General features: G+C 39.3%; 1 protein-coding gene across 2 annotated transcripts; it reads left to right on the forward strand.

The window, feature by feature from the left end:
- On the forward strand, nt 1-25,615 carry LOC134309227 (nuclear body protein SP140-like). 2 transcript variants are annotated; one of them, XM_062990872.1, is made up of 12 exons: nt 1-86; nt 1,940-2,118; nt 12,525-12,632; nt 16,933-17,040; nt 19,145-19,278; nt 19,455-19,508; nt 19,968-20,016; nt 21,468-21,638; nt 22,230-22,363; nt 23,488-23,556; nt 23,787-23,914; nt 24,088-25,615. In XM_062990872.1, the coding sequence occupies exons 2-12, from the start codon at nt 1,953-1,955 to the stop codon at nt 24,197-24,199; spliced, it is 1,233 nt and encodes a 410-aa protein (XP_062846942.1). In that variant the 5' UTR covers nt 1-86; nt 1,940-1,952; the 3' UTR covers nt 24,200-25,615. The 2 variants fall into 2 exon arrangements, with proteins under 2 accessions (XP_062846942.1, XP_062846943.1); XM_062990873.1 differs by lacking the exon at nt 12,525-12,632.
- Nucleotides 25,616-26,375: the final 760 nt, after the last annotated feature.

A 26,375-nucleotide genomic window follows, 5' to 3' on the forward strand; every position in this document is an offset into this window, starting at 1 on the left:
AGGAGTTTCTACACACAGAAAAACCCGGAAGGCTCTAATTAACTTTAATAAACTTTGATTTACTGGACTTTTGTGTTCCAAACCAGGTAAGTGTGTGTGTGTGTGTGTGTGTGCGCGGGCGCGCGCGCATGTGTGTGTGAGTGTGTGTGCAGATCTGCTGCTGCGTGTAGTTTTCAGATGTATGTATTTATCAGTATTTATCGATGTTTATTGTATCGCAGCCTGTCAGTCTTTAAGCTGATTTTTCTCTTTTCTGGAACATTTGTTTTTGCTTTATTTTTGTGTATCTGTATCACGTTGTATTTTCAAATTTCAAATCCATCTGTGAGGAAACAAAACCACTTTCACTTTCGACTTACTAGTAAAATAAGTAGAGTAAAATGAGTAGAGTAACATGATGTAAAAGATTAGTAAGTGCATGTTAGTTTCAATTACATGCATGTTTCAGTGCTTAGTAAAGAGCTGAGGAAAGTTTTTGTTTTGAGTTGTTGAGACTCAATGCAAAGACGTGTAGAAAAATAGGTAAATGAATGCTCTGAAGTTATATTACATCTTTGAATTAAAGCTGCATTGAATAAACATAAAAATAGATAAGTAAATATATTCATGGGCACACACATAATGCCTTGCCTTAACATAATCTATGGTGGCCAACAAATGTAGCAAGCTTATTTTAGTCAGATTGGCTGCCCATTATTAGCCATAGATACACCGATTAGGCATAACATTAAAACCACCTCCTGGTTTCTACACACACTGTCCATTTTATCAGCTCCACTTACCATGTAGGAGCACTTTGTAGTTCTACAATTACTGACTGTAGTCCATCTGTTTCTCTACATATCTTTTTAGCCTGCTTTCACCCTGTTCGTCAATGGTCAGGACCCCCACAGGACCACCACAGAGCAGGTCTTATTTAGGTGGTGGATGATTCTCAGCACTGCAGTGACACTGACATGGTGGTGGTGTGTTAGTGTGTGTTGTGCTGGTATGAGTGGATCAGACACAGCAGCGCTGCTGGAGTTTTTAAATACCGTGTCCACTCACTGTCCACTCCTACCTAGTTGGTCCACCTTGTAGATGTAAAGTCAGAGACGATCGCTCATCTATTGCTGCTGTTTGAGTTGGTCATCTTCTAGGCCTCCATCAGTGGTCACAGGACGCTGCCCACGGGGTGCTGTTGGCTGGATAATTTTGGTTGGTGGACTATTCTCAGTCCAGCAGTGACATTGAGGTGTTTAAAAACTCCATCAGCGCTGCTGTGTCTTATCCACTCATACCAGCACAACACACACTAACACACCACCACCATGTCATTGTCACTGCAGTGCTGAGAATGATCCACCACCTAAACAATACCTGCTCTGTAGTGGTCCTGTGGGGGTCCTGATCATTGAAGAACAGGGTGAAAGCAATCTAAAAATATATGTAGAGAAATAGAAGGACTACAGTTAGTAATTGTAGAACTACAAAGTGCTTATATATGGTAAGTTGAGCTGATAAAATGGACAGTGTGTGTAGAAACCAGGAGGTGGTCATAATGTTATGCCTGATTGGTGTACTAACAAGCTTATGAAAAGCCAACTCCACAGTTTTGTAAGCTTGCCTTAAGCTGTCCATGACTTGTATTGGCCAAGTTAACTGTAAACCAAATGATTTTTAATTAAAATAACTATAAGTAGTTTGTTGAACAACAATGAAATAATGTAGCCAGTATGTTGACTGTGGGAAGAAGATTCTTATTGCATCACTTAGTTTTGCATCACATTTTACTTACTGAAATTAACAGACAGATGAATGCCATTTTTTATTAATTTTAACCATCAAGTGATTCTGGGTGGCTCTGGACCAAATGTGAAAGTGGTTGTTAAAGATGATTACATGATGTTGCAGGTAGTAATACATAATATATTTATTATTTGTTTGTTTTTTTGTGCAGAAAAGTGCTCACAATGAGTTCAGATTCAGAAATAGAAAGTAGTGGTGACTCAGACTCTGACTGGCTGAACGAAGAGGGATCCGGAATTCCCAAAAAATCCAAAAACAAGAGAAGGAAGATGATGACTAGAGGGTGTAGGAACTCTGCCCATGCTTCATATCAGAAAGGAAACACACACAGTAAGTAGGAATAAGAATCAACTTAATGTCAGCTGAAGTCAAAACTTTGCATACACGTGAGTAGGGCTGCAGCTAACGATTATTTTTGTAATCGAGTATTCTATCGATTATTCCAGCGATTAATTGAGTAATCGGATCAGAAATACTTTTGCTTTAATAAAGAGCAAAATTAAATACATATAAGATTAAATAAGACGCATCTCTTAAAACAAACTGTACATTTTTATTCATTGCATACAGGACAGTTTAAAAAGAACATTATTGAAATTCAAAAATAAATCAAATAACTTTTGAAATGTATACAGGCAACCTAAAACTAAGGCATAAATAATAATAAACAATAATACATAAACATTGCCTCTAATTTGTGCAACTTTCAGAACTAAAAGTTTCAGTTACAGCTCATGCATAACATCAACCTTTAATATTGTGTTGGGAGGCTTTGTGGCATTTGTAGAAGGTTCTGTCAGGATTGTATCTCGTAGACCAGTGGTTCTCAAACTGTGGTACGCGTACCACTGTTGGTACGTGAAGCAGCACGAGGTGGTACGCCAGATAATCTCGGAAAAGTAATTACATGCACCGAAAAAATAAATAATTTAATAATTAAATTAATTAATTTAATAATAAAATCAGTTTAATTATAACGAATGTGTTTTAAAAAATATTCGGGGCTACGCAGACACCGTACTTCATTACGTCTATACTTCAAGTTCGCGGTTTCCATCTCGAAATTTCCGAAACGCTTTTGTCAGAGCCAGATCTGCATTTGAAGCTCACTGATCTCGTTCCTGACATCACAAGGCTGCTCCGCTAAACAGGCGCACTCACTGTAATGATCAGTGGTAACTGCATATACAGTGCCTTGCAAAAGTATTCAGCCCCCTTGAACTTTTCAACCTTTTGCCACATTTCAGGCTTCAAACATAACGATATGAAATTGTAATTTTTTGTGAAGAATCAACAACAAGCGGGACACAATCGTGAAGTGGAACGACATTTATTGGATATTTTAAACTTTTTTTAGAAATAAAAAACTGAAAAGTGGGGCGTGCAATATTATTCAGCCCCCTTGCGTTAATACTTTGTAGCGCCACCTTTTGCTGCGATTACAGCTGCAAGTCGCTTGGGGTATGTCTCTATCAGTTTTGCACATCGAGAGACAGACATTTTTGCCCATTCTTCCTTGCAAAACAGCTCGAGCTCAGTGAGGTTGGATGGAGAGCATTTGTGAACAGCAGTTTTCAGCTCTTTCCACAGATTCTCGATGGGATTCAGGTCTGGACTTTGACTTGGCCATTCTAACACCTGGATACGTTTATTTGTGAACCATTCCATTGTAGATTTTGCTTTATGTTTTGGATCATTGTCTTGTTGGAAGATAAATCTCCGTCCCAGTCTCAGGTCTTTTGCAGACTGCAACAGGTTTTCTTCCAGAATGGTCCTGTATTTGGCTCCATCCATCTTCCCATCAATTTTAACCATCTTCCCTGTCCCTGCTGAAGAAAAGCAGGCCCAAACCATGATGCTGCCACCACCATGTTTGACAGTGGGGATGGTGTGTTCAGGGTGATGAGCTGTGTTGCTTTTACGCCAAACATAACGTTTTGCATTGTGGCCAAAAAGTTCGATTTTGGTTTCATCTGACCAGAGCACCTTCTTCCACATGTTTGGTGTGTCTCCCAGGTGACTTTTTATGGATATCTTTGAGAAATGGCTTTCTTCTTGCCACTCTTCCATAAAGGCCAGATTTGTGCAGTGTACGACTGATTGTGTCCTATAGACAGAGTCTCCCACCTCAGCTGTAGATCTCTGCAGTTCATTCAGAGTGATCATGGGCCTCTTGGCTGCATCTCTGATCAGTCTTCTCCTCGTTTGAGCTGAAAGTTTAGAGGGACGGCCGGGTCTTGGTAGATTTGCAGTGGTCTGATACTCCTTCCATTTCAATATGATCGCTTGCACAGTGCTCCTTGAGATGTTTAAAGCTTGGGAAATCTTTTTGTATCCAAATCCGGCTTTAAACTTCTCCACAACAGTATCTCGGACCTGCCTGGTGTGTTCCTTGGTCTTCATGATGCTCTCTGCGCTTTAAACAGAACTCTGAGACTATCACAGAGCAGGTGCATTTATACGGAGACTTGATTACACACAGGTGGATTCTATTTATCACCATCAGTCATTTAGGTCAACATTGGATCATTCAGAGATCCTCACTGAACTTCTGGAGTGAGTTTGCTGCACTGAAAGTAAAGGGGCTGAATAATATTGCACGCCCCACTTTTTAGTTTTTTATTTCTAAAAAAAGTTTAAAATATCCAATAAATTTCGTTCCACTTCACGATTGTGTCCCACTTGTTGTTGATTCTTCACAAAAAATTACAATTTCATATAGTTATGTTTGAAGCCTGAAATGTGGCAAAAGGTTGAAAAGTTCAAGGGGGCTGAATACTTTTGCAAGGCACTGTATATACTAGTGATGAGTCGTTTGTGAACGATCCGATTCCGGTTCTTATCGACTGTAATCCACCCATTCAGCTTCGCATCAGTAGAGGGAATTAATCATAACTCGTAATAAGAGCTGCACTTTCAGTATCACGGAGAGCGAGCGAGACACACACACAGACACACACACACACTTACATTCACATACACTAACACCACACACAGAAACACACTCGCACGCATGCATACTCACACACACACACACACACAGAGCTAGAGCTAGTAGTATAATGACAAATAATTGAGAAATAAACTATAAACTTGTTTAATTGTGTTAAATTTCATTGTGCTTATGTTTTAAAGCAGAAACAAACAGTCGCATCTCTGCACAAAAGAGGATTTTTTTGAAACTTAATGAAATGCAACCACAGTGTGTCTCTTCCCTGTTCTTTTTCCTTTTGAAATAAATCTTTTTTTCTCATTTAAGTGTTGTTTGAATTAGGAATACATTTAATGCAAGGTAGCAAAACTTGATATTAATATCGGGGCTGTCTTATAGTTTACCTAGTAGCGCCTCCCGAAGAACGAAGAGCCATTTTTTGAACGGCTCTTTAAAAGGAACCGAGCGAAAAGATCCGACTCCCTTCAAGAAGCCATAATTCCCATCACTAATATATACACATACACACCTAATTAATGTGTGCCATATGTGGTTCTGTGATGAGAAACATAGGTGGTACTTGGAAGTTTTGGTTTGATAATGGGTGGTACTTGGTCTAAAAAGTTTGAGAACCACTGTCCTAGATGAAGTAGATTTGGCCTTTGTGTGTGTGTACAGGGTGGGCCATTTATATGGATACACCCAAATAAAATGGGAATGGTTGGTGATATTAACTTCCTGTTTGTGGCACATTAGTATATGGGAGGGGGAAAACTTTTCAAGATGGGTGGTGACCATGGCGGCCATTTTGAAGTCGGCCATTTTGGATCCAACTTTAGTTTTTTCAATGGGAAGAGGGTCATGTGACACATCGAACTCATTGAGAATTTCACAAGAAAAACAATGGTGTGCTTGGTTTTAACGTAACTTTATTCTTTTATGAGTTATTTACAAGTTTCTGACCACTTATAAAATGTGTTCAAAGTGCTGCCCATTGTCAATGCAACCCTCTTCTCCCACTCTTCACACACTGATAGCAACACCGCAGAAGAAATGCTAGCACAGGCTTCCAGTATCCGTAGTTTCAGGTGCTGCACATCTCGTATCTTCACAGCATAGACAATTGCCTTCAGATGACCCAAAAGATAAAAGTCTAAGGGGGTCAGATCGGAAGACCTTGGGGGCCATTCAACTGGCCCACGACAACCAATCCACTTTCCAGGAAACCGTTCATCTAGGAATGCTCGGACCTGACACCCATAATGTGGTGGTGCACCATCTTGCTGGAAAAACTCAGGGAACGTGCCAGCTTCAGTGCATAAAGAGGGAAACACATCATCATGTAGCAATTTCAAATATCCAGTGGCCTTGAGGTTTCCATTGATGAAGAATGGCCCCACTATCTTTGTACCCCATATACCACACCATACCATCAATTTTTGGGTTCCAACAGTCTTGGAGGGATCTATCCAATGTGGGTTAGTGTCAGACCAATAGCGGTGGTTTTGTTTGTTAACTTCACCATTCACATAAAAGTTTGCCTCATCACTGAACAAAATGTTCTGTGTAAACTGAGGGTCCTGTTCCAATTTTTGTTTTGCCCATTCTGCAAATTCAGTGCGCCGATCTGGGTAATCCTCGTTGAGATGCTGCAGCAGTTGGAGTTTGTAAGGGTGCCATTTGTGAGTAGCTAATATCCGCCGAAGGGATGTTCGACTGATGCCACTCTCCAGTGACATGCAGCGAGTGCTACGCTGTGGGCTCTTGCTGAATGAAGCTAGGACAGCCACTGATGTTTCTTCATTAGTGACAGTTTTAATGCGTCCACATTTTGGCAAATCCAACACTGAACCAGTTTCACAAAACTTGGCAAACAGTTTGCTAACTGTAGCATGGGAGATGGGTGGTCTCGTAGGGTGTCTTGCATTGAAATCTGCTGCAATGACCCGGGTACTGCGTTCACCAGACATCAACACAATTTATATCCGCTCCTCACGTGTTAACCTCTGCGACATGTCAATGGCTGTAAACAAAGAGAAGCTTGTAAATAACTCATGAAAGAATAAAGTTACGTTAAAACCAAGCACACCATTGTTTTTCTTGTGAAATTCTCAATAAGTTCGATGTGTCACATGACCCTCTTCCCATTGAAAAAACTAAAGTTGGATCCAAAATGGCCGACTTCAAAATGGCCGCCATGGTCACCACCCATCTTGAAAAGTTTTCCCCCTCCCATATACTAATGTGCCACAAACAGGAAGTTAATATCACCAACCATTCCCATTTTATTTAGGTGTATCCATATAAATGGCCCATGTGTGTTTACCTAACCCTTTAAAAAAAGTCTGTGATGGTTGCAATGTAGAAAAGTGAGCGCTCTTTCTGTGGTTTTCTCAGTGGAGCTCTCAGTCTCAAGCCGAAGCCCTTCTTTATGATTGGTCTTTTCTGCTAATTAGCCCCAGCTGCCCATCATCTGAGGGTATTTAAGGGGGAAGCTGGGGGAACAGTCTGGGGGAAGTCGTCTTGCAGGCTGGATCTAATATTAGAAAACTACCAGACATTAGCTGCGTCCGGAATCGCATACTTACAGAGTGCGTACTAGATTGGAGGAAGTATGCACTACTCGGCCGGTAAAAAAGTACATACTTTTACATACTACAGAACACCCCTACGTACTACATCCGCCATCTTACCAACGTCAAGTGATGACGTGATGACGTAATATCACCATAGTTACAGACTCATTACTAACACCCACTCACCAAACATTTTGGATCTTTATCGTCTTTTTGTTGTTTATTCGTCTTTAAAATTTTTATTTTATTTATCTTACTTACACTTGTGAACAGAGGACTCTCCGTTTTCCGCTATCTTTCTTGTTTCTTATTCGAACGCCTACGCAGCTCCAGTTGCATTATGGGATACATTAGCGGACCACAAGTGTGCATCGCTTGCATACTCAAACATGGCTGCCCAAGAAGTAGGTCATCCGGGTACTTCTCGCGTACCTTCTTATGTATACTATGTATTCGGACATACTAACCGCTCTCGCGTACTCATTTCGCGTACTATTGAGTATGGAAGTATGTGATTGCGGATGCAGCTATTGTTTAGGCTTGCAGTGTATAGGTGTAAAATTCCTTTGGGTTCCGGCACATGTGGGAGTAGGTGAAAATGAAATAGCTGATATGGTAGCGAAACAATGTTTGAAACGATCCAGATGCAAAATGGCAATTCCTCTCATTAAGACAGAGGTGAAAGTACTCCTTAAGAGGCATGTTCAAACCCTATGGCAGAGTGAGTGGGAACATGAGTCAAAGGGTAGACATCTGTACAATATCCAGCCTAGGATAGGTACAGGTACAGTTGGATGGATACGGGCAGAGACAAGAAGTGGTTCAGGTCACACCTTATTGAATTCATCACTACACCGCATTCAGAAACACGACACAGGGCTTTGTCTGTATTGCATGCATAGGGACTGCTGAACATGTACTACTTCACTGTGTGGAACATTCTATTCAAAGACAACTCCTATTTGATATACAGTACTTATGGTAAAAGGTCACAAAAAATTTAATTTGAAGGGATTGCTGTCTCAAGAGACATGGATGAGTCTGGTACATAAACAAATTATTTTGTTTCTGAAGAATATAGGGATGTACCAATTCATCTAGCTCACTATCCTGCAGTCTCACTTCACACCCCAGCTCAGTAGGTAGTGGTAATGCACCTGAAGTTGGTATGCCAACTGCCATTAATCTGGGGGGAGCAGTCTGGGGGGAGCAGTCTGGGGGGAGCAGTCTGGGGGGAGCAGTCTGGGGGGAGCAGTCTGGGGGGAGCAGTCTGGGGGGAGCAGTCTGGGGGGAGCAGTCTGGGGGGAACTATTTTCCTGTAACTCTGTTGGTTTGGTTTTTGATGTGACTCTGGTTTGCCTTGCTTGTGCTCTTGAACTCTGTGTAGATTTTGATTTACTTTGAATTTTGCATTTGCCTTTGTTCCTATCTGTCAGTAAGTTTAGTCTGTTTAGCTCTGCTTAGTCTGTTTAGCATGTTAGCCTTAGCCTGTCTGTCTTAGCCTGTTGTCTTACTCATGCCTTGTTTGATTCTGTTCTTGTTTGTCCTGTCTAGTTCTTGATTAGCTTAGGGTTTAGGTTTCTTGTATGTTTAGATTACATTAGCATTTAGCTTTGTTTGTGTGTTTAGCATTTGTTAGCATTAGCGTTAGCATTTAGCTTAGCATAAATTATGTGTGTTTGTATCTGGTCTTGTCTTGTAAAGTATAACCTGTCTTGTGTTTAAATCTGTAATCCCTGTCATGTCTTTTATTATTAAATAATTAGTTTAAACGTCTCTGTGTGTCTGCCCCTCCTGTCATAGCCCATTTAGCGTTACAACATGATTCATAGGTTTATACTTTTTTTAATATAACAGCTTCCTGCAAATTTCTTGAGCTACTGAATGATTTAAAGCCGAATAATCAAATGTGGATTGTTGCAAGAATACAAATGCAGCAGTGAAACAGGTAGGCTGGCAACCTTGATAAGGTTCACCTCTTTTCTCCATTTGTGGATAATGCCTCTTAATGGGGTTTGCTGAAGCCTTAGCAATGGCTTTGTAACCCTTTCCATATTGGTATATTGCATGACTTTCTTTGGCATCTGTATTTGTAAGTAAGACTGAGCTGTTACATATTCCTGGAGATCAATCTCCAACCAAGGACCTACTCATCTCTCTTGATGACTCCCAAATCAGACCGTCTGATAATGTAAGGAGCCTTGGTGTCGTCCTGGATAACCAACTGACCTTCTCTGCTCATGTAGCCATGCGGCATGACGAGATCGTGCCGGTTCCTCCTCTACAACATCAGAAAGATTCGGCCATTTCTCTCCACGGAAGCTACTCAGATCCTGGTGCAATCACTTGTAATCTCACGGTTGGACTACTGCAACTCCCTCCTGGCAGGTGCTCCTATGTCCACTATTAAACCCTTGCAACTCATTCAAAATGTAGCTGCTCGCCTGTTTTTTACCAACCTAAACACTGCCACATCACCCCACTGCTGTATTCTCTTTACTGGCTTCCTGTAGCTGCACACATTCAGTTTAAAACACTGATGCTTGCATACAAAGCCAAAAATTGACCCCAAGCTACCTTCGTGGCCTAATCAAACCCCGCTCTGTACCACGCAACCTCCGAGCCTCTAGTCTCACTCCACTTGATCCTCCACACAGGACTCGAGGGAGACATGCATCAAGGCTTTTCTCTGTACTTGCACTCAAGTGGTGGAACGAACTTCCTCTATCTGTCCGAAAATCTGAGTCTCTCGCTGTCTTTAAAAAACAATTAAAAACCTTCATCACCTTTTTACCAAGCACTTAAGCTGACATGTACTTACTTACTAACACTCTTATTTATTTCCTGCAAAAAAAACCCACATTTTGTTCTAACAGGGTTTCAACAGATTTGTGTTCTTGAACTATTGTCTACTTAAACTGGAGTAAGGTAATGTTTACTATGTAAGCACTTATGTAAGTCACTCTGGATAAGAGCGTCTGCTAAATGCCATAAATGTAAATATTTGAAGTTTATTAGAATGTGCTGTTTTTGAGACCTCATAGTCTGCTTCACATTTTAGTGATTAGTACATTTGAAACCAATATTTAATTGAATTTGGTTAACTGGTTGATTTGGTATCTAAGGGGACAATAACGTCTTCCACATAGAGCCAGATAGGGCTGCACAGCATTTATTTTTTAATAAATGATCAGTAAAGCATAATAAAATGTAATTGGAGTATCCTTGTCTAATATTAAAATTAGTGCAAAAATGGAAGAAAATGAAATAGGGGCGACATTCCTTCTAAAAAGGTGTGTAAACTTTTGATTTCAGCTGCACATACAAGGGTTACAGCTTGTTCAAATAACATTTACATTACATTTTTAGCTGACGCCTTTATCCAAAGCGACTTTACAGTATACAATCTGAGCAATTGAGGGTTAAGGCCTTGCTCAAGGGCCCAACAGCAGCAACCTGGCAGTAATGGGGCTTGAACCAGCGACCTTCTCATTACTAGTCCAGTACCCTAACCACTAGGCTACTGCTTGCCCTGCATAATAACTGTTATATGTCATACTTGTTTCTAAAGCTAGTTTTCAAAAACATATAACAATTCTGTATGACTGCAAGGTCATCATGTCTCTAAACCCAAACACTGTTATCACTCAGGTTTTACATGGCTAAAGTTTTGTCCCAGTTAAAACAGTGTGGCTTTAATAACCTTTAAATCTTTGTGCCTGTCATTGCTAGTGTAGCAGGCAGAACGTTTGTGCTGGACAATCTCAGTGATGCAGGTGTGGGCACTGTGCTAAGTTAAGTAAATATCAATGAAAACGTAGGCGTAGGTATTATAGTTTGGCATGGAGGATAAGGTCACAAATACTGTAAAGCTTGTGTGTGTGCGCTGATGTATTCTGATAGAAACTATATTTTGCTGTAGCCATGCTTGTTGACATTTATAACTTCTCCGAGTTTCCTCTCACTACATATCATTTACATTTTCAGCATTTAGCAGACGCTTTTATCCAAAGCGACTTACAGTAGTGTGATAGTATGTTATCTAAGCAATTGAGCATTAAGGGCCTTGCTCAAGGGCCCAGCAGTAGCAACCTGACAGTGGTGGGGCTTGAACTGGTGACCTTTCAATTACTAGTCCAGTATCTTAACCACTAGGCTACAACTGCCCTCTCTCATCGTGCACTCTGATTGGCCATCGCTCAACATAACACTTTTTACACTACAGGATTTTGAGTTGCCAACAGGTCCACATACACCGATCAGGCATAACATTATGACTCTTTTCCTAATATTGTGTTGGTCCCCCTTTTGCTGCCAAAACAGGCCTGACCCGTCGAGGCATGGACTCCACTAGACCCCTGAAGGTGTGCTGTGGTATCTGGCACCAAGATGTTAGCAGCAGATCATTTAACTCCTGTAAGTTGTGAGGTGTGGCCTCCATGGATCGGACTTGTTTGTCCAGCACATCCGACAGATGCTTGATTGCATTGAGATCTGGGGGATTTGTAGACCAAGTCAACACCTCTGTTTCTGTATCTATAAATAAAGTGTGGCATATTATATTTAGCAAAGAGGCATTGATTTTGTATGAATCATGGTTTCTGTACATGTCAGATGTAGGGTAAGGAGGCATATTTTGTGCATGTCAGGTCTAGTATGGGAGGTGTGGCCTCAGCATATGGTAGTGGAATTTGTTGTCACTCACATACATATGTTCTTTAATTTCACTATCATGCACATATCATATTTTATATTAATACTTATATTTTAACATGTTTATCTTGCTATCTAAAACAACTGTTATATATGAGCTTATTTGTAGGCATTATTATATAATTTATGGAAACATTTAAATAATTTATACTCGAGGGGGCAAAAAAACTGGTACATTTACATTTATGACCCTAAGCAGACGCCTTTAGTCGAAGCGACTCCTCACAGTTGTGACAGTATACAGCACCTAAGCAACTAAGGGGTATGGGCCTTGCTCAAGGGTCCAACAGTGACAACCTAGCAGTAGCCTCTGACAACTAGTCCAGTACCTTAACCACTGAGCTACCACTGCCCTAACGTGTGTGTGTGTGTGTGTGTGTGTTTATGCACCTTGTTCAATTACACTATCATGCACAGGGTATAACAGAAAAGCAAATGATCTATAAGACATTAAGACTAGTTGTGGGTAGTGTCCCTGTAAAGGCAACATAATTCATATATTTGCATCATTTCAGATTCTTTAATAAGTATGAAATTGAGAGAGACCATCAGGAAGAACGATCAGCTGCCTGTCATATGTGGAGACAAAGAAGGCACCCTGCATAAGGATAAGTATAACAACGGTATGTTGTATTATGTCTAGAGATGCATGAGTACGGATACTGGTATCAGGTATTTGCCCGATACCGCTCTCATTAACTTGTACTCGTACTCGCAAACGAGGCTCCGATACTAAACATCCGATACCGTGTGCCTAGTGCACGTTGCTGCGTTATGCCTAGTTCACACTACACGATTTTTGCCCTGATTTTCGCTCGGCGACTGGTCGGCGCTAGATTTGCCGGCTCTGGAGCAACTCGGCGTTCGCTCGGCCGATCAAAACTCGGCTCTCGATCGCTAAGTGTGAACTATCCAACTATCCAACGAGCGCTCGGCGACCGGATCAAGTTTTCTAACACAGGGGTTTTCAACCTTTTTGGACATGCGCCCCCCTTCGTGTGCCAACCGCGAACTTGTGCCACGGAATCATTGAGAAGGCTTCAGACAAGCTAAAATAACGTTGTGCACATCATACATACGATGCTGATTGAAAATATTACTTTAAAAAAATAATACAGCCCGATCCCATCTGAGCTGATTCTATCAGCACATTATATAAATTTGTGGTTCACTTTGGTAAATCATAAGCGGTTCTTGCTTTTTGATGTAGATGAGAGCAGAAAACGTTACTTCACAGAGTCAAGCATAGACAAAAGTTCATCAATTACTAAGTTGGTTAGTTCGGTAATAAGCAGTATAATTAAGCCTGAGCTTTTTAAGGTAAGCGAGTTGTTCTTTAGTAGTTGGTGTTTAAAAAAAATGTTCTTTAGTAGTTGGTGTTTATTTACAACCGCAACATTCATTATAACAGTAAAAACAGAGATGACTGAGAAAAGAAACTTACGCTGCGCTTAAAATGAATCGACTCCTGAATCACTTATATCAATACAGTGAACAGAGCATCTCCTCTCTTAAAGACACACACACGTCCTATAACAGTGGTCGTTGCTTTTGTCACCGATTATCTTCACTGTTAGCTCTATTTTGAAGGTTTTTTTCAGACTGAAACTGAACTGAATAACATTAAACGTGCTTGAGTGCGTGGTCAGTGAGACTAATCAAATATGTCTCACTCGCGCCCCCCCAGCCAAGTACTCCACAGGTTGAAAACCCCTGTTCTAACATGTCAGATATCTGATCCATTAGGTATTGGTATCGGTATCGGCAAGTACAAAAATACATGTACTTGTACTTGTACTCGGTTGGGAAAAAATGGTATTGATGCATCCCTAATTATGTCATTTATTTTTTTAACTTCACTGTAAAAGTAGCAAATCAGCTGAGGTGTTTGGTGTCTTATGTAGTTAGTTTAGTTATGGGAGCATGAGTTCCAAACCTCGTCTGGCATTAAAATCAGTAAAAAAAAAAAAACACTGTGTGCTGGGAGCTTTGTGGCAATGGTTTCCATGGCTGATCAGCTTCATGCAAGCGTTGCATCACCAAGCACAATGCTAAGCTTCAGATGAAGTGGTGTAAAGAACGCCACCACTGGACTCTGGAGCAGTGGAAATGTGTTCTGTGGAGTGCTGAATTAAACTTCTCTGTCTGGCGTTCTAAAGGACGAGTCTGGGTTTAGTGAATGCCAGGAAAACATTACCTGCCTGAGTAAATTGTGTCAATTTTTAAATGTGTCAGTGGGCTGATGATCAGCGAGTCGCTTGGAACGAACAGTTTACACGTAGTGATCGAGAGTCGATTTTCAAACCCAGTACGAATGCTGATTTGCCTCCCAGCTGCCACATCTGTTGGCAACTTGTGGGTGAGTGAAAATCAGGGCGAAAATCCTGTAGTGTGAACTCTCGCTCCTAATGAATGAAGTGTGCCTGTGTCTGTGAGTCTTAGTGACGCTTGATATCTAAAACTCTCAGTCCAGACAAGCAGGAGGAGGCCTCTGTACTTGTCAGTCTCTTTTAAGGTGGCGTAGTTTCAATGCCGGTCAGTTTAAAAAAGATGGTTTGGCTCTGTACCTGTTAGTTCTAGTGAGAGATTCGAGACCTCTGTCTCTGTATCTATAAATAAAGTGTGGCATATTATTTTTAGCAAAGAGGCATTGATTTTGTATGAATCATGGTTTCTGTACATGTCAGATGTAGGGTAAGGAGGCATATTTTGTGCATGTCAGGTCTAGTATGGGAGGTGTGGCCTCAGCGTATGATAGTGGAATTTAATGAGTCACTCACATACATATGTTCTTTAATTTTACTATCATGCACATATCATATTTTATATTAATATTTATATTTTGACATGTTTCTCTTGCTATGTAAAACTATTACATATGATCCTATTTGTAGGCATTATTATATAATTTATTGAAACATTTAAATAATTGTACTTTATACTCGGGCGTCAAAGAAACTGGTACATTTACATTTATGACCCTAAGCAGACGCCTTTAGTCGAAGCGACTCTTCACAGTGATGACAATATACAGCACCTAAGCAACTGAGGGGTAGGGGCCTTGCTCAAGGGTCCAACAGTGACAACCAGGCAGTAGTCGGGCTTGAATCAGCAACCCTCTTATAACTACACTGTGTTCCAAATTATTATGCAAATAATATTTTCTCAGATTTTCCAAAATTACCTATATGAATTGCAGTCATTGTAATTTTCCAGTCATCAACTATTAGAGTACAATTGAAAGGTTTTTGAACAAACTGCCAATGATAACAGTATATTTTAAAAAAAAATAAAACACTCAAAATGCACTCAAAATGCATGTTCCAAATTATTATGCACAGCAGAGTTTTCAACCTTTTAATTTTTATAAAGAACAAAAAAATGGTCATTTGTGAAATTATAAGCATTAGCAGGTTATTACAAACTGAAATCAAACAGTTTTCAAGTCAAAACTTTATTCTAGGTGATGTTACATTTGCACATAGGACCCCTTGTTCGAAAGGAGCTTCTGAACTCTCTCGTCCATTGAATTTGTCAGGTTTTGGATGGTATCTGCTTCAATTGTTTTGCATGAGGACAGAATACCCTCCCAGAGCTGTTGCTTAGATGTGAACTGCCTCCCGCCATCATAGACACTCCTTTTGATGATGCTCCAGAGGTTCTCAATGGGGTTGAGGTCAGGGGAGCATGGGGGCCACACCATAAGTTTGTCCCCTTTTATGCCCATAGCAGCCAGAGATGCAGATGTGTTCTTTGCAGCATGAGACGGTGCATTATCATGCATGAAAATGATCTTGCTGCGGAATGCACGGTTCTTCTTCTTGAACCATGGCAGGAAGTGCTGTTTGAGAAACTCCACATACATTATGGAGGTCATCTTTACCCCTTCAGGGATCCTAAAGGGGCCGACAATCTCTCTCCCCATGATTCCAGCCCAAAACATTACTTCACCTCCTCCTTGTTGGCGCCGTAGCCTTGTTTGCATGGGGTGTCCATCAACCAGCCATCCTCCACTCCATCCATCTGGACCATCGAGCGTTGCACGGCACTCATCGGTGAACAAAACAGTTTTGAAGTCAGTCTTCATGTATTGTTTGGCCCACTGGAGCCGTTTCTGCTTGTGTGCAGTGGATAAGGAGGTCGACAGGATGGCTTACGCACAGCTGCAAACCTCTGAAGGACCCTGCATCTTGTTGTTCGGGGGACGTTGGAGGCACCAGCAGTTTCAAAAACTTGTCTGCTGCTATGACAAGGCATTTTTGCAGCTGCTCTTTTAACCTGACGTAATTGCCTGTTGGAAAGAGTCCTCAATTTTCCCTTATCAGCACGCACAAGTGTGTGCTCTGAATCAGCTACATACTTCTTGTTTGTGCGATGATCACGATGAAGTGTCTTGGCAATGTTGATTGTAGTCATGCCTTGACCTAAACACTCCACAATTTGTTGCTTCTCAGCAGCCGACACATCCTTTTTCTTTCCCATTTTGGCTGAAAATGTAGGCTGCTTAATAATGTGGAACAGCCTTCTTAAGTAGTCTTGCCTTTAATTGGACACACCTGCCAAACTAATTAGCACAGGTGTCTGCAATTGCTTTCAGTGATATAAAGAGCCCTGACACACATCACCATCAATGAGTTTAACTGACAAACAAAAAAATTCTTACCTTATCACTCCTAAACACTTTTTGCATAATAATTTGGAACACAGTGTAGTCCAGTACCTTAACCACTGAGCTACCACTGCCATAATGTGTGTGTGTGTGTGTGTGTGTGTGTGTGTTTGTTTGTTTATGCACCTTGTTCAATTACACTATCATGTACAGGGTATGATCTATAATGATCTAATGATCTATAAGACATTAAGACTAGTTGTGGGTAGTGTCCCTGTAAAGGCAACATAATTCATATATTTGCATCATTTCAGATTCTTCAATAAGTAAGAAATTGAGAGAGACCATCAGGAAGAACGATCAGCTGCCTGTCATATGTGGAGACAAAGAAGGCACCCTGCATAAGGAGAAGTATAACAACGGTATGTTATATTATGTCATTTATTTTCTTACCTTCACTGTAAAAGTAGCAAATCAGCTGAGGTGTTTGGTGTCTTACGTATGCTTCTTTAGTTATTGTAGTAGGGATGATGCTATGGGGTTACTTTTAAGAGGTTGTGAAAACTATTGTATGCTTCCAACTTAGTGTGAACAGCTTGAGGAAGGCCCTTTTCTTTTTACAAAGCAAGGTCCATAAAGAAACGGTTGGGTGAGTTTGGTGTGGAAGAACTTAACTGGCCCACACAGAGCCCTTAACCTTTAACATTACCTCCAGAAAACATCATAAAGTTAAATCAAATAACTTTATTTACTAATAATTAACTAATAATTGTATTTGTTATATCAAATACAATTTAATTGCATTTTATTACTACAATGCTTGTGTTGTTTTATGCAGAATCTTCAAGTTCTTGTTTTTTTTTCTACAAATGAGACAGGAAGATCACATTTCCTAACCTGTGGTTGTAGTCACCCATCTGATTTACATATAAATGTACATTGTTCCGCAGTTCATCGGTTTAATTGAACCCATCAATCAAGTCTCTCTCTCCTTTTTAGGAAACTTTGTTCTTAACCTAAAGCAGAGAAGTCACAAAATACGAATTTAGGCTAGAGTCTGAGTCAAGTCACAAGTCTTTAGACTGGAGTCCAAGTCAAGTTTAAATAAAAAACAACAACAGATAAGCCACTGTATTTTGCCATTTGACTTAGTGCCTTTACTTTCCTAGTCATTGTGCAAATGAATGTAATTTCTGTAACAAGAAGGTACCAGTTAAAAGCTTAAACTGATACGTTTTGTTTTTATTGCAAAACAAAAGCACGCGATAAATTACGGCACAGCGGCCAAAATCCAAAACACACCTTAAATTTATAACCATGTGTCCCATTAGGAATATAATCCGTTATTTTATAAATGTGCTTATAATTAAAAACCTCCAAACTTTTCCCTGTTGTGAAGTAAAACAACTCGTTAAAAAGCCAATCAAGCGTTTTACTGGCACATCATCTGTGTGACGCAAACTGAATAAATGCAAATAACAGCATTTCTTACTAAACATAAAAATCTGAAGGTTTGATTGGTTCAGAAAGCGGTCTTTCAACCATTTGTGCCAATTCTGTAGGAGTGTTCCATTCACTACAATTGTTTCTGTAAAGTGCACTACGTAGGGTATTCCACCATTTTAAGTGAGATTCCAATCCAAAGGTAATGAAAATGTTCAAATGAAGTAAACTTCAAACTGTGTAGGGAGCGACACTTCATCACTACGCCGGAAGCTGGCTGGAACATTTACCCATTGTGTGCGTTGCAAATGTAAAAAAGACGGGTTAATTGTCACACGTAACTAATGTAAATGCTGATGCTAAAAACTTTTGTTGTTTACAAGTCATTTTTTGCGAGTCATGAGTTAAGTCCGAGTCATTTGAAATGAGTCCGAGTTAAGTCTGAAGTCACTGTGTGTCTGAGTCGCAGACTCAAGTCCCAATCTCTAATGAAGCCCACTACCTTGCATTATAAACTCCCTTGTCTTTAATGCAACAGGTCCTAGCGTTCTCTCCATTATAAAGTAGAAAAACCTTTAAAAGTGTTTAATCACACAGTAAAACAACATTATATAAATTATAGAACTTATTTCTACAGTACTGAAAACAATTGTTCTTTGTCAGTTGACATTAAGTGGAATCCACAATGATCCAGTCTGGTTTCAAAGCTTTTTAGAGCACAAAATCTCCTGTTTGGCTATGAGTTCTCCTTCTCCTTCTCTTCTGTGCCATCCTAATGCTCTAACATCCTAGTGCCGCCTTTAAGACAGTTGATGAAGGCATTGTCCTTGAGCTTCTTGAGCATAAGGTGTAAGCAGATGTAGTCTTTTATGGAATACATAGAATATGTTGTAAGAATGTCTTGCTGGGCCAGTCATAATATCAATTTAATTAGGTGTCTAACTTTAGTATGTTCCAATTCACCCCATATGTGTAATATTGGGTTGAGATCCAGGCTCTGTGCAGGTCATACTTAATAAACAGTCATGCTTATCTGAAGTTATTGTTAACTGTGTTTTTTTTACTATAACCCTGTCTAATTAGGTGAGACGTGCATCTTTTCTGAAGGTCAGTGGTTCACCCCAGGTGAATTTGAGAAGTTTGGAGGAAAAGAGAAAAACAAAAAATGGAAGACTAGCGTTTCTTGCTACCAGATTCAGCTACAAACACTCATCCAGGTAACAAAGCATTATAACTGCAGTATAAACAGAATGACTGAATACTGAAACCATAACTAATAATGTTTTACATAATGTACACAACTTACATAATACATATATACGTAATATTCATGATTTATTTATATTTAACGTTTTGCTAATCATTTATGATCACTCATTCTAATGTGTTGTAGGAACGTTTACTTTCATCTCCATCGTTTAAACAAAAGCGCACACGGGATAAAGAGGTACGGCTGCCATTTGTTTTCAAATATGTGCCTTTATGTAGTCAAAATACAGTAGTGTAAATATTTTCTCTCACACAATGGTAAAAAAGTTCCCTAAACATGTTTTTTAATTAGATTGATTCAGCACTGGGATTCTGAGCTCTCCGGTCAGCTGGGCGCCCCCTAGCAGACACAACTGGCAATGCCTGCAACAGACAAAATTGGCTACAAGTCTGCTGGGTGGAAAAAGGCTGGGCTAAAAAGGGAGTAGACCCCTGGTTACTAGCCCTTTTCCACCCAAATCAGTCAGGGCAAATTGGAACTTACCTCTCTCTTGTTGCCACTGCCACCCTGATCAAGGAGATTAAAACTAAAGAATTTCAGTTTTCGCAATACATATTTATTTTTAATCTATAATCTTTAGAATAATCTAAATGACTAAATGTAAGGTAATATTAATGTACATCCTTTTAATTACAGAGAAGAATGGAACTGTTAAAGACCAGAAGAAGTAGTAGACATGGCAAAAGTAAGTGTAATATAAAACACATGGCATTATAGCAGTGTGAACTTTCCAGCCAAAAGTATATGTGGACACCTCAATTATATAAAACTATATAAAATAAATGATTTTCTTTGATTTTGACTTTCAACTTTGTGACTGTCTGAGCATGACTGAGCAAAAAGCGAGGTTAATTCAGACATGGATCGATGCCTTTTGTCTAAGTATAAGAACATTGCTTATCCTGTAATCATCGTTAGAACATGAACCTTAAAAAACCTTCATGTTTATCATGACATACATAACCTTTAAAATTGACTTATATTATGACTTACTGTATATATTATAGCAGTGTAAACTATACGGCCAAAAGTATGTGGATACCTCAATTATATAAAATTAAATAAAATAAATGATTTTCTTTGATTTTGACTTTTAACTTTGTGACTGTCTGAGCATGACTGAGCAAAAAGCGAGGTTAATTCAGACATGGATCGATGCCTTTTGTCTAAGTATAAGAACATTGCTTATCCTGTAATCATCGTTAGAACATGAACCTTAAAAAACCTTCATGTTTATCATGACATACATAACCTTTAAAATTCAGTGCAATAATATGTAATAATAATTATTACATAATGATATATGTAGAGTGAAATAAGTAATATAGAGTCTTCTGAACAGCTTTAATTCCTCTTGGAATGCTTTTTACACAAGTCCAAAATGTTTTTTGGTGGAAGGTTGGAGCAGTTTTAAAGAAAATCTTTCAGGTCCAAAAAGACTACCTATTACCTATTACCTCGCTGGCAGAACGTGATCCGCATTATTGATTTGACACAGTTTTATGCCAGATGCCCTATCTGACACAACCCTCCCTATTTATCCGGGCTTGGGACCGGCACTACAATGCACTGATTTATGCATTTTAGTGGTTAGGTACCTATAGGACAATTCAGTGTCTCCAGTTAGCCTGACTGCATGTTTTTGGACTGTGGGAGGAAACCGGAGCACCCGGAGGAAACCCACGCAGGAAATCCGCACAGAAAGAAGGTCACACCAAGACCTTCTTGCTGTGCTTCTCCACACTTTTCCATAAAAGGTTAAATGCAATTTATATTTATAGGGGCAACAAAAATCTCTTGTAGGAGTATAATATGCAAACATTGAAAGCAATCACTGACTTTATAGGTTACACCAGGTGGCTACCCATTTAAATATGGACCCCTACTGTACTGAACAGCTAGCACAAATATACATTTATACTGATTTAGGACAGGGCCACCGGTGTTTATTCTATTCTGTGGTTATTTTTGTGATGCGGTACGTTTGGTCACATCTAGCATTCTATAAAGCTGTGTCTATCCCTGTTAGTAAGCTTCTCCTCTACAAGGAACTAATGGTACCACTGTATTTTTTTATTAATTTGGTTTATGTGTAGGTTATATGATAACACTGATCTCTTGATGTTTTGCTTGTAGATGGTCACACATCCGAATTTCAAAGCACTTCAGAGACAAGTTCAGAGCAGAACAGCGTCAGTAGTGATGCAGAGAGTGATGATGACAGTATGTCACAGTTTCAAGGCGACTCTTTTTCTGTTACGTGTTTCAGAGGAAAAGGGGTTTTAAATGTGAAGCGCTTTGCTACAGGTGAGGATTTGTGTCTGTTTTATATAAATGCAAATGCTAGTAAAGCACTAGGATGCTTCACAGAGGATCATCAAACCAAAATACAGTTTTACAATTTAGTCATCAGTTACCTTGTCTGATAATGTTTAGGTTATAAAAAAGATATTTTATATAATTGTAATGATTGTAATAATTTTATATGTTGGCAAACGTTTTTACATGTCCTTCATCTCCTCCTGCACTAAGTGACTCCGGTGGCTAAGTGGGTAGCACTGTTGCTTCACAACAAGGTCCTGGGATCAATCCCCAGGTGGGGCGGTCCCCTCCGGGTGCTCCGGTTTCCTCCCACAGTCCAAAGACATGCAAGTGAGGTGAATTGAAGATACTAAATTGTCCAGGACAGTGTTTGATATAACCTTGTGAACTAATGAATCTTGTGTAATGAGTAACTACCGTTCCTGTCATGAATGTAACCAAAGTGTAAAACATGACATTAAAATGCTAATAAACAAACAAACAAACATCTTCTCCTAGTGGGTAACCTTTGGGCAACTGTGATGTTAATAACACCTCTGCTTTTTGATCCACTCTTTTCTTGTCTCTGTGTTTCAGCCACTTGTGGAAAATGCATAAGGACGCAGAATGCCTGGCTCACTCCTGAAGAGTTCCTCAATCAGAACATGTCCAGTGGGAACTGGAGACGAGACATCAAAGGCCATGGCATCCCTCTCGGACAGCTAATAATGGTAAACAAAAATCTAAATTTCACCTGTTCCCAACCTTTTAATTAAAGCTAGCTTTTACAATGTAAACCCAAGTATCAGGCATTGCTTAAAAAAGCTTTTAATTGCTTTACATTTACATTTTTGGCATTTTGCAGATGCTCTTATCCAAAGCGACTTACAGTACTGTGACAGTATTTTGTTTAAGCAAGTGAAGGTCAAGGGTCCAACAGTGGCAACCTGGCAGTGGTGGGGATTGAACCAGCAACCTTTTGATTACTAGTCCAGTACCTTACCTGCTAGGCTACAACTGCCCAATATTACATTTATATTTTAGGCATTTGGCAAACGCTTTTATCCAAAGCGACTTACAGTACTGTGACAGTATTTTGTTTAAGCAATTGAAGGCCAAGGGTCCAACAGTGGCAACCTGGCAGTGGTGGGGACTGAACCAGCAACCTTTTGATTACTAGTCCAGTGCCTTAACCACTAGGCTACAACTGCTTTAAAAATGTGTAAAATAATTTGACATATTAAGTGTGTGTTCAATTAAATTACATCAAGTTTTCTGTCATCTGCTTTATACACCGACTAGGCATAACATTATGACCACTGACAGGTGACGTGAATAACACTAATTATCTCTTCATCACGGCACCTGTTAGTGGGTGGGATATAACAAGTGAACATTTTATCCTCAAAGTTGATGTGTTAGAAGCAGGAAAAATGGGCGAGCGTAAGGATATGAGCGAATTTGACAAGGGCCAAATTGTGATGGCTAGATGACTCGGTCAGAGCATCTCCAAAACTGCAGCTCTCCGGTATGTGGTCCAAGGAAGGAACAGTGATAAACCGGCGACAGGGTCATGGGCGGCTAAGGCTCATGGATGCACATGGAGAGCGAAGGCTGACCCGTGTGGTCCGATCCAACAGACGAGCTACTGTAGCTCAAATTGATGAAGTTAATGCTGGTTCTGAAAGAAAGGTGTCAGAATACACAGTGCATCACAGTTTGTTGCGTATGGAGCAGCAAAAGGGGGTTCAACACAATATTAGAAAGGTGGTCATAATGTTATGCCTGATCGGTGTATGTTATTTTGCTCACCATCTTTACTTTACGTTTACACACTGTTTGACGGCTGTTTTAGAAACGGGTGCTAACACTTCACACACTGAACTGCGAGTGTCCCATCTGCACAGGAGATCCTTTACATCTGGTATGTCAAATTATTTCTATGTTTGTATAATGCTTTTTTGCCCAATGACCCCTATTTTAAGAGCTAATTATTTTTGCTAGCTTACCACAGCATTGGTCCTTTCTCTATCAGCATGTTATTACTGTGTATTTCTGCACAGGCATCTCTTCCGCCAATCAGGGTCCTTACACAGCATATAAATACTCGAATTACTGAATAATGTAACTTTTTCTGCCTATTCTTAAAACTAGCGGGATCAGAATAATGACGATGTGTGCTTCATGTGTAAAGCTGAGGGAGACCTGGTCACCTGTAAAAATTGTCCACGAGCTTTTCATCACCACTGCCATGAACCGAATCTACAAGATGACACAATCGGGTAAGAGCTTAAAAAGTGAATAGAAAAAAAGATCAATAAAAAAAGCAGACTACAGAATGGCATCAATACTAAAGTGTTGTAACCATTATTATTATTACTATGCAAGTTAATAGAACATCTCACAGTAAAACCATTGTGTGTGTGTGTCTGTTTTTCTGTCTGTGTGTATGCAGTGAGAACTGGATCTGTTGCTTTTGTACAGCGACAAGAAATAGATGTTGCATCCTCGTGGTTAAACTACACACACCACAGACTGTAAATGATGAAAAAGAGGCTTCACTGTGAAGAGAGCATCTTGCAGAATAGAATGATGCATAACTTGGTGTAAAGACATAAACCAGGACCCCTGCACGCTGGATGACGCTATGGTCTGATGAATCCCCTTCCTCCATATTTTCTCCATCTGAATGAACGGATATTTCGATAAATCCAAAGGATGTTTTCGACCCACAGCAGTGTAATAAAGGCGATTATAAAATTGTGGAATAGGAAAGAGGAACTCTGCTTTTGCTTTTTTATATTTGTTTTTATAAAAAAAAAAGATTGAAAACTGAAGTAAATTGGGAGGATGTGTGTTGCAGAATTTGTTGCTGTATACAGTATTTAATTATGGGTATGTATGTCGTTGCTATTTTATAGATTTAATTTACGGGACATAAAAAGCTTTAGTTATAGCACAGCAAGCTGTTTATGAACCTTTCCTGAGGTCTTAAATATGTTTTCTCTAACTGTGATATGCTTGTGATGAGCAGCGCACTGGGGTTTGAACCACATGACCACATGATGGTTCATATTGAGTTGTACAAGTTGCAGCTTCAAACCTGAATGGGTGATTGGAGGATAGTTTAGGACGTTACCACTTAAAGTGAAACTGGTGTAAACAGATGATGGAGTTGATTGCGTTATGGTTTTAATAAGCATAGGTGTTGTTTGGAATGTTAATATCAGAGAGGCTTGGATTGCATGAAAGATTAGCACAAGTAACAATTACTAGCACAACTAGTTGTTAGAAAAGTTAATTGGCTGGGTAGATGAATAATCATGGATTGTTCTTGGTGTAAACTTGATGTAAATGGCCACTTCAGTTCAATTTATTTATGATTCTTTTAATTCTTTTATTTATGTGTAAACCAGTTCTAGACCCCAAGATATGCAAGCCGGAGATATCAATACATATAAAGTACATAGAAACAAAACTTAAAGAGGAAATGCATCCTCCTCTAAATAAGTCCTCTGTGCATTTTTATCACTATAAGGGTAAAAGTACACTGACGTATTTAACAAGGTAGGTTTTACAGCCAGCTTTTGCAAAGATTTAGAAATAAAGATGAAATAATGACTGGCTTGAGAGACAAATTTAGGGTGGCTTTACTGGGCTAATGTAAATATTTCATTTCTTTTACGAGCTAAAGGTGGCACCTTGGTGATGGGGGACTTGAATAAAAGACTATAATCACTAGTGCAGTGCCTTAACCACTGAGCTACCACTGCTTTAAGTATTATCTTCAATGAAATTATTACATCAATCATTTGGACATAATGGTGTACATAAATATTACTTGTGACTAGGAATGTAATGATACACTCTACCCACGATGCGATACGTTTTTTCCCTTATTTTTTAAACAAAATGAAATTTAAGACAACTTAAGTTTCCTTTTATTTCTCTTAAAAAATAAAATATTTTATTTATCTAAATAATGAATGCTCTTTTATTTCTGAGGTAGGTACAAACTATGCAGAACAATGCTGCACAATTCCCTTTTTTGTGTAAAAAAAACTGGATTCAAATTTTAAAACAAATCCCACATTATATTAAGAAATGAATAATACAAATAAAGAATCCTCACATAAATAAATTTGGCTGGAAAGTCCTGTACAACTTTGTGTAGTGATGGCAACCAGGTGAGGTGAAAAGCGCCAGTGCCCTCTGCTGCTTAAAGTGAATATCGATTCATTTTACATGAATTACCGGATTACCGATTCGAATCGTGGCACATGTGCACTGATTTTTAACTGCCTTGTGGTGCATAGTTGCATCCCTACTCATAACATTAAAAATGTCCTGAATGAATAGAAATAAATCAGTGTAGAACAATGTGTTAATAAGAAATATACTTTTAATGTATCTTTAAAAACAGTGTTAAACATAGAACAGGTTACAAACAGGTACATTAAAATAAGTGACAACCATGTTCTGTATTTTGTTTAACTTATTATGCCTGTTAGGTTGCGAGCTATGCTGCTAATCACCAGTCTCACTTTTGTTTGCAGTTTTACTGAGCAAGTTAAAACTATAATTCTATAAATATGTAATGTTAGCATGGGGATCAACAAATATCTACACAATCTGGTATTCATCGAAAAACTCAACCACTAGTATATAAAAAGTGCTAAATACAATGAAGCTATTTTTATCTTCAGTTATCCTGATTACACAATAAGTATGCAAAAACAGACA

Source organism: Trichomycterus rosablanca, chromosome 2 (assembly GCF_030014385.1).
Source record: "Trichomycterus rosablanca isolate fTriRos1 chromosome 2, fTriRos1.hap1, whole genome shotgun sequence".
NCBI lineage: Eukaryota > Metazoa > Chordata > Actinopteri > Siluriformes > Trichomycteridae > Trichomycterus > Trichomycterus rosablanca.

Bases quoted from the DNA above. Each gene is read 5' to 3' on its own strand.
- LOC134309227 (XM_062990872.1), top strand. From the start codon at position 1,953: ATGAGTTCAGATTCAGAAATAGAAAGTAGTGGTGACTCAGACTCTGAC. The intron at 2,119-12,524 runs GTAAGTAGGAAT...GCATCATTTCAG, and splicing joins TCAGAAAGGAAACACACACA to ATTCTTTAATAAGTATGAAA. The intron at 20,017-21,467 runs GTAAGTGTAATA...TTTTGCTTGTAG, and splicing joins AAGTAGTAGACATGGCAAAA to ATGGTCACACATCCGAATTT.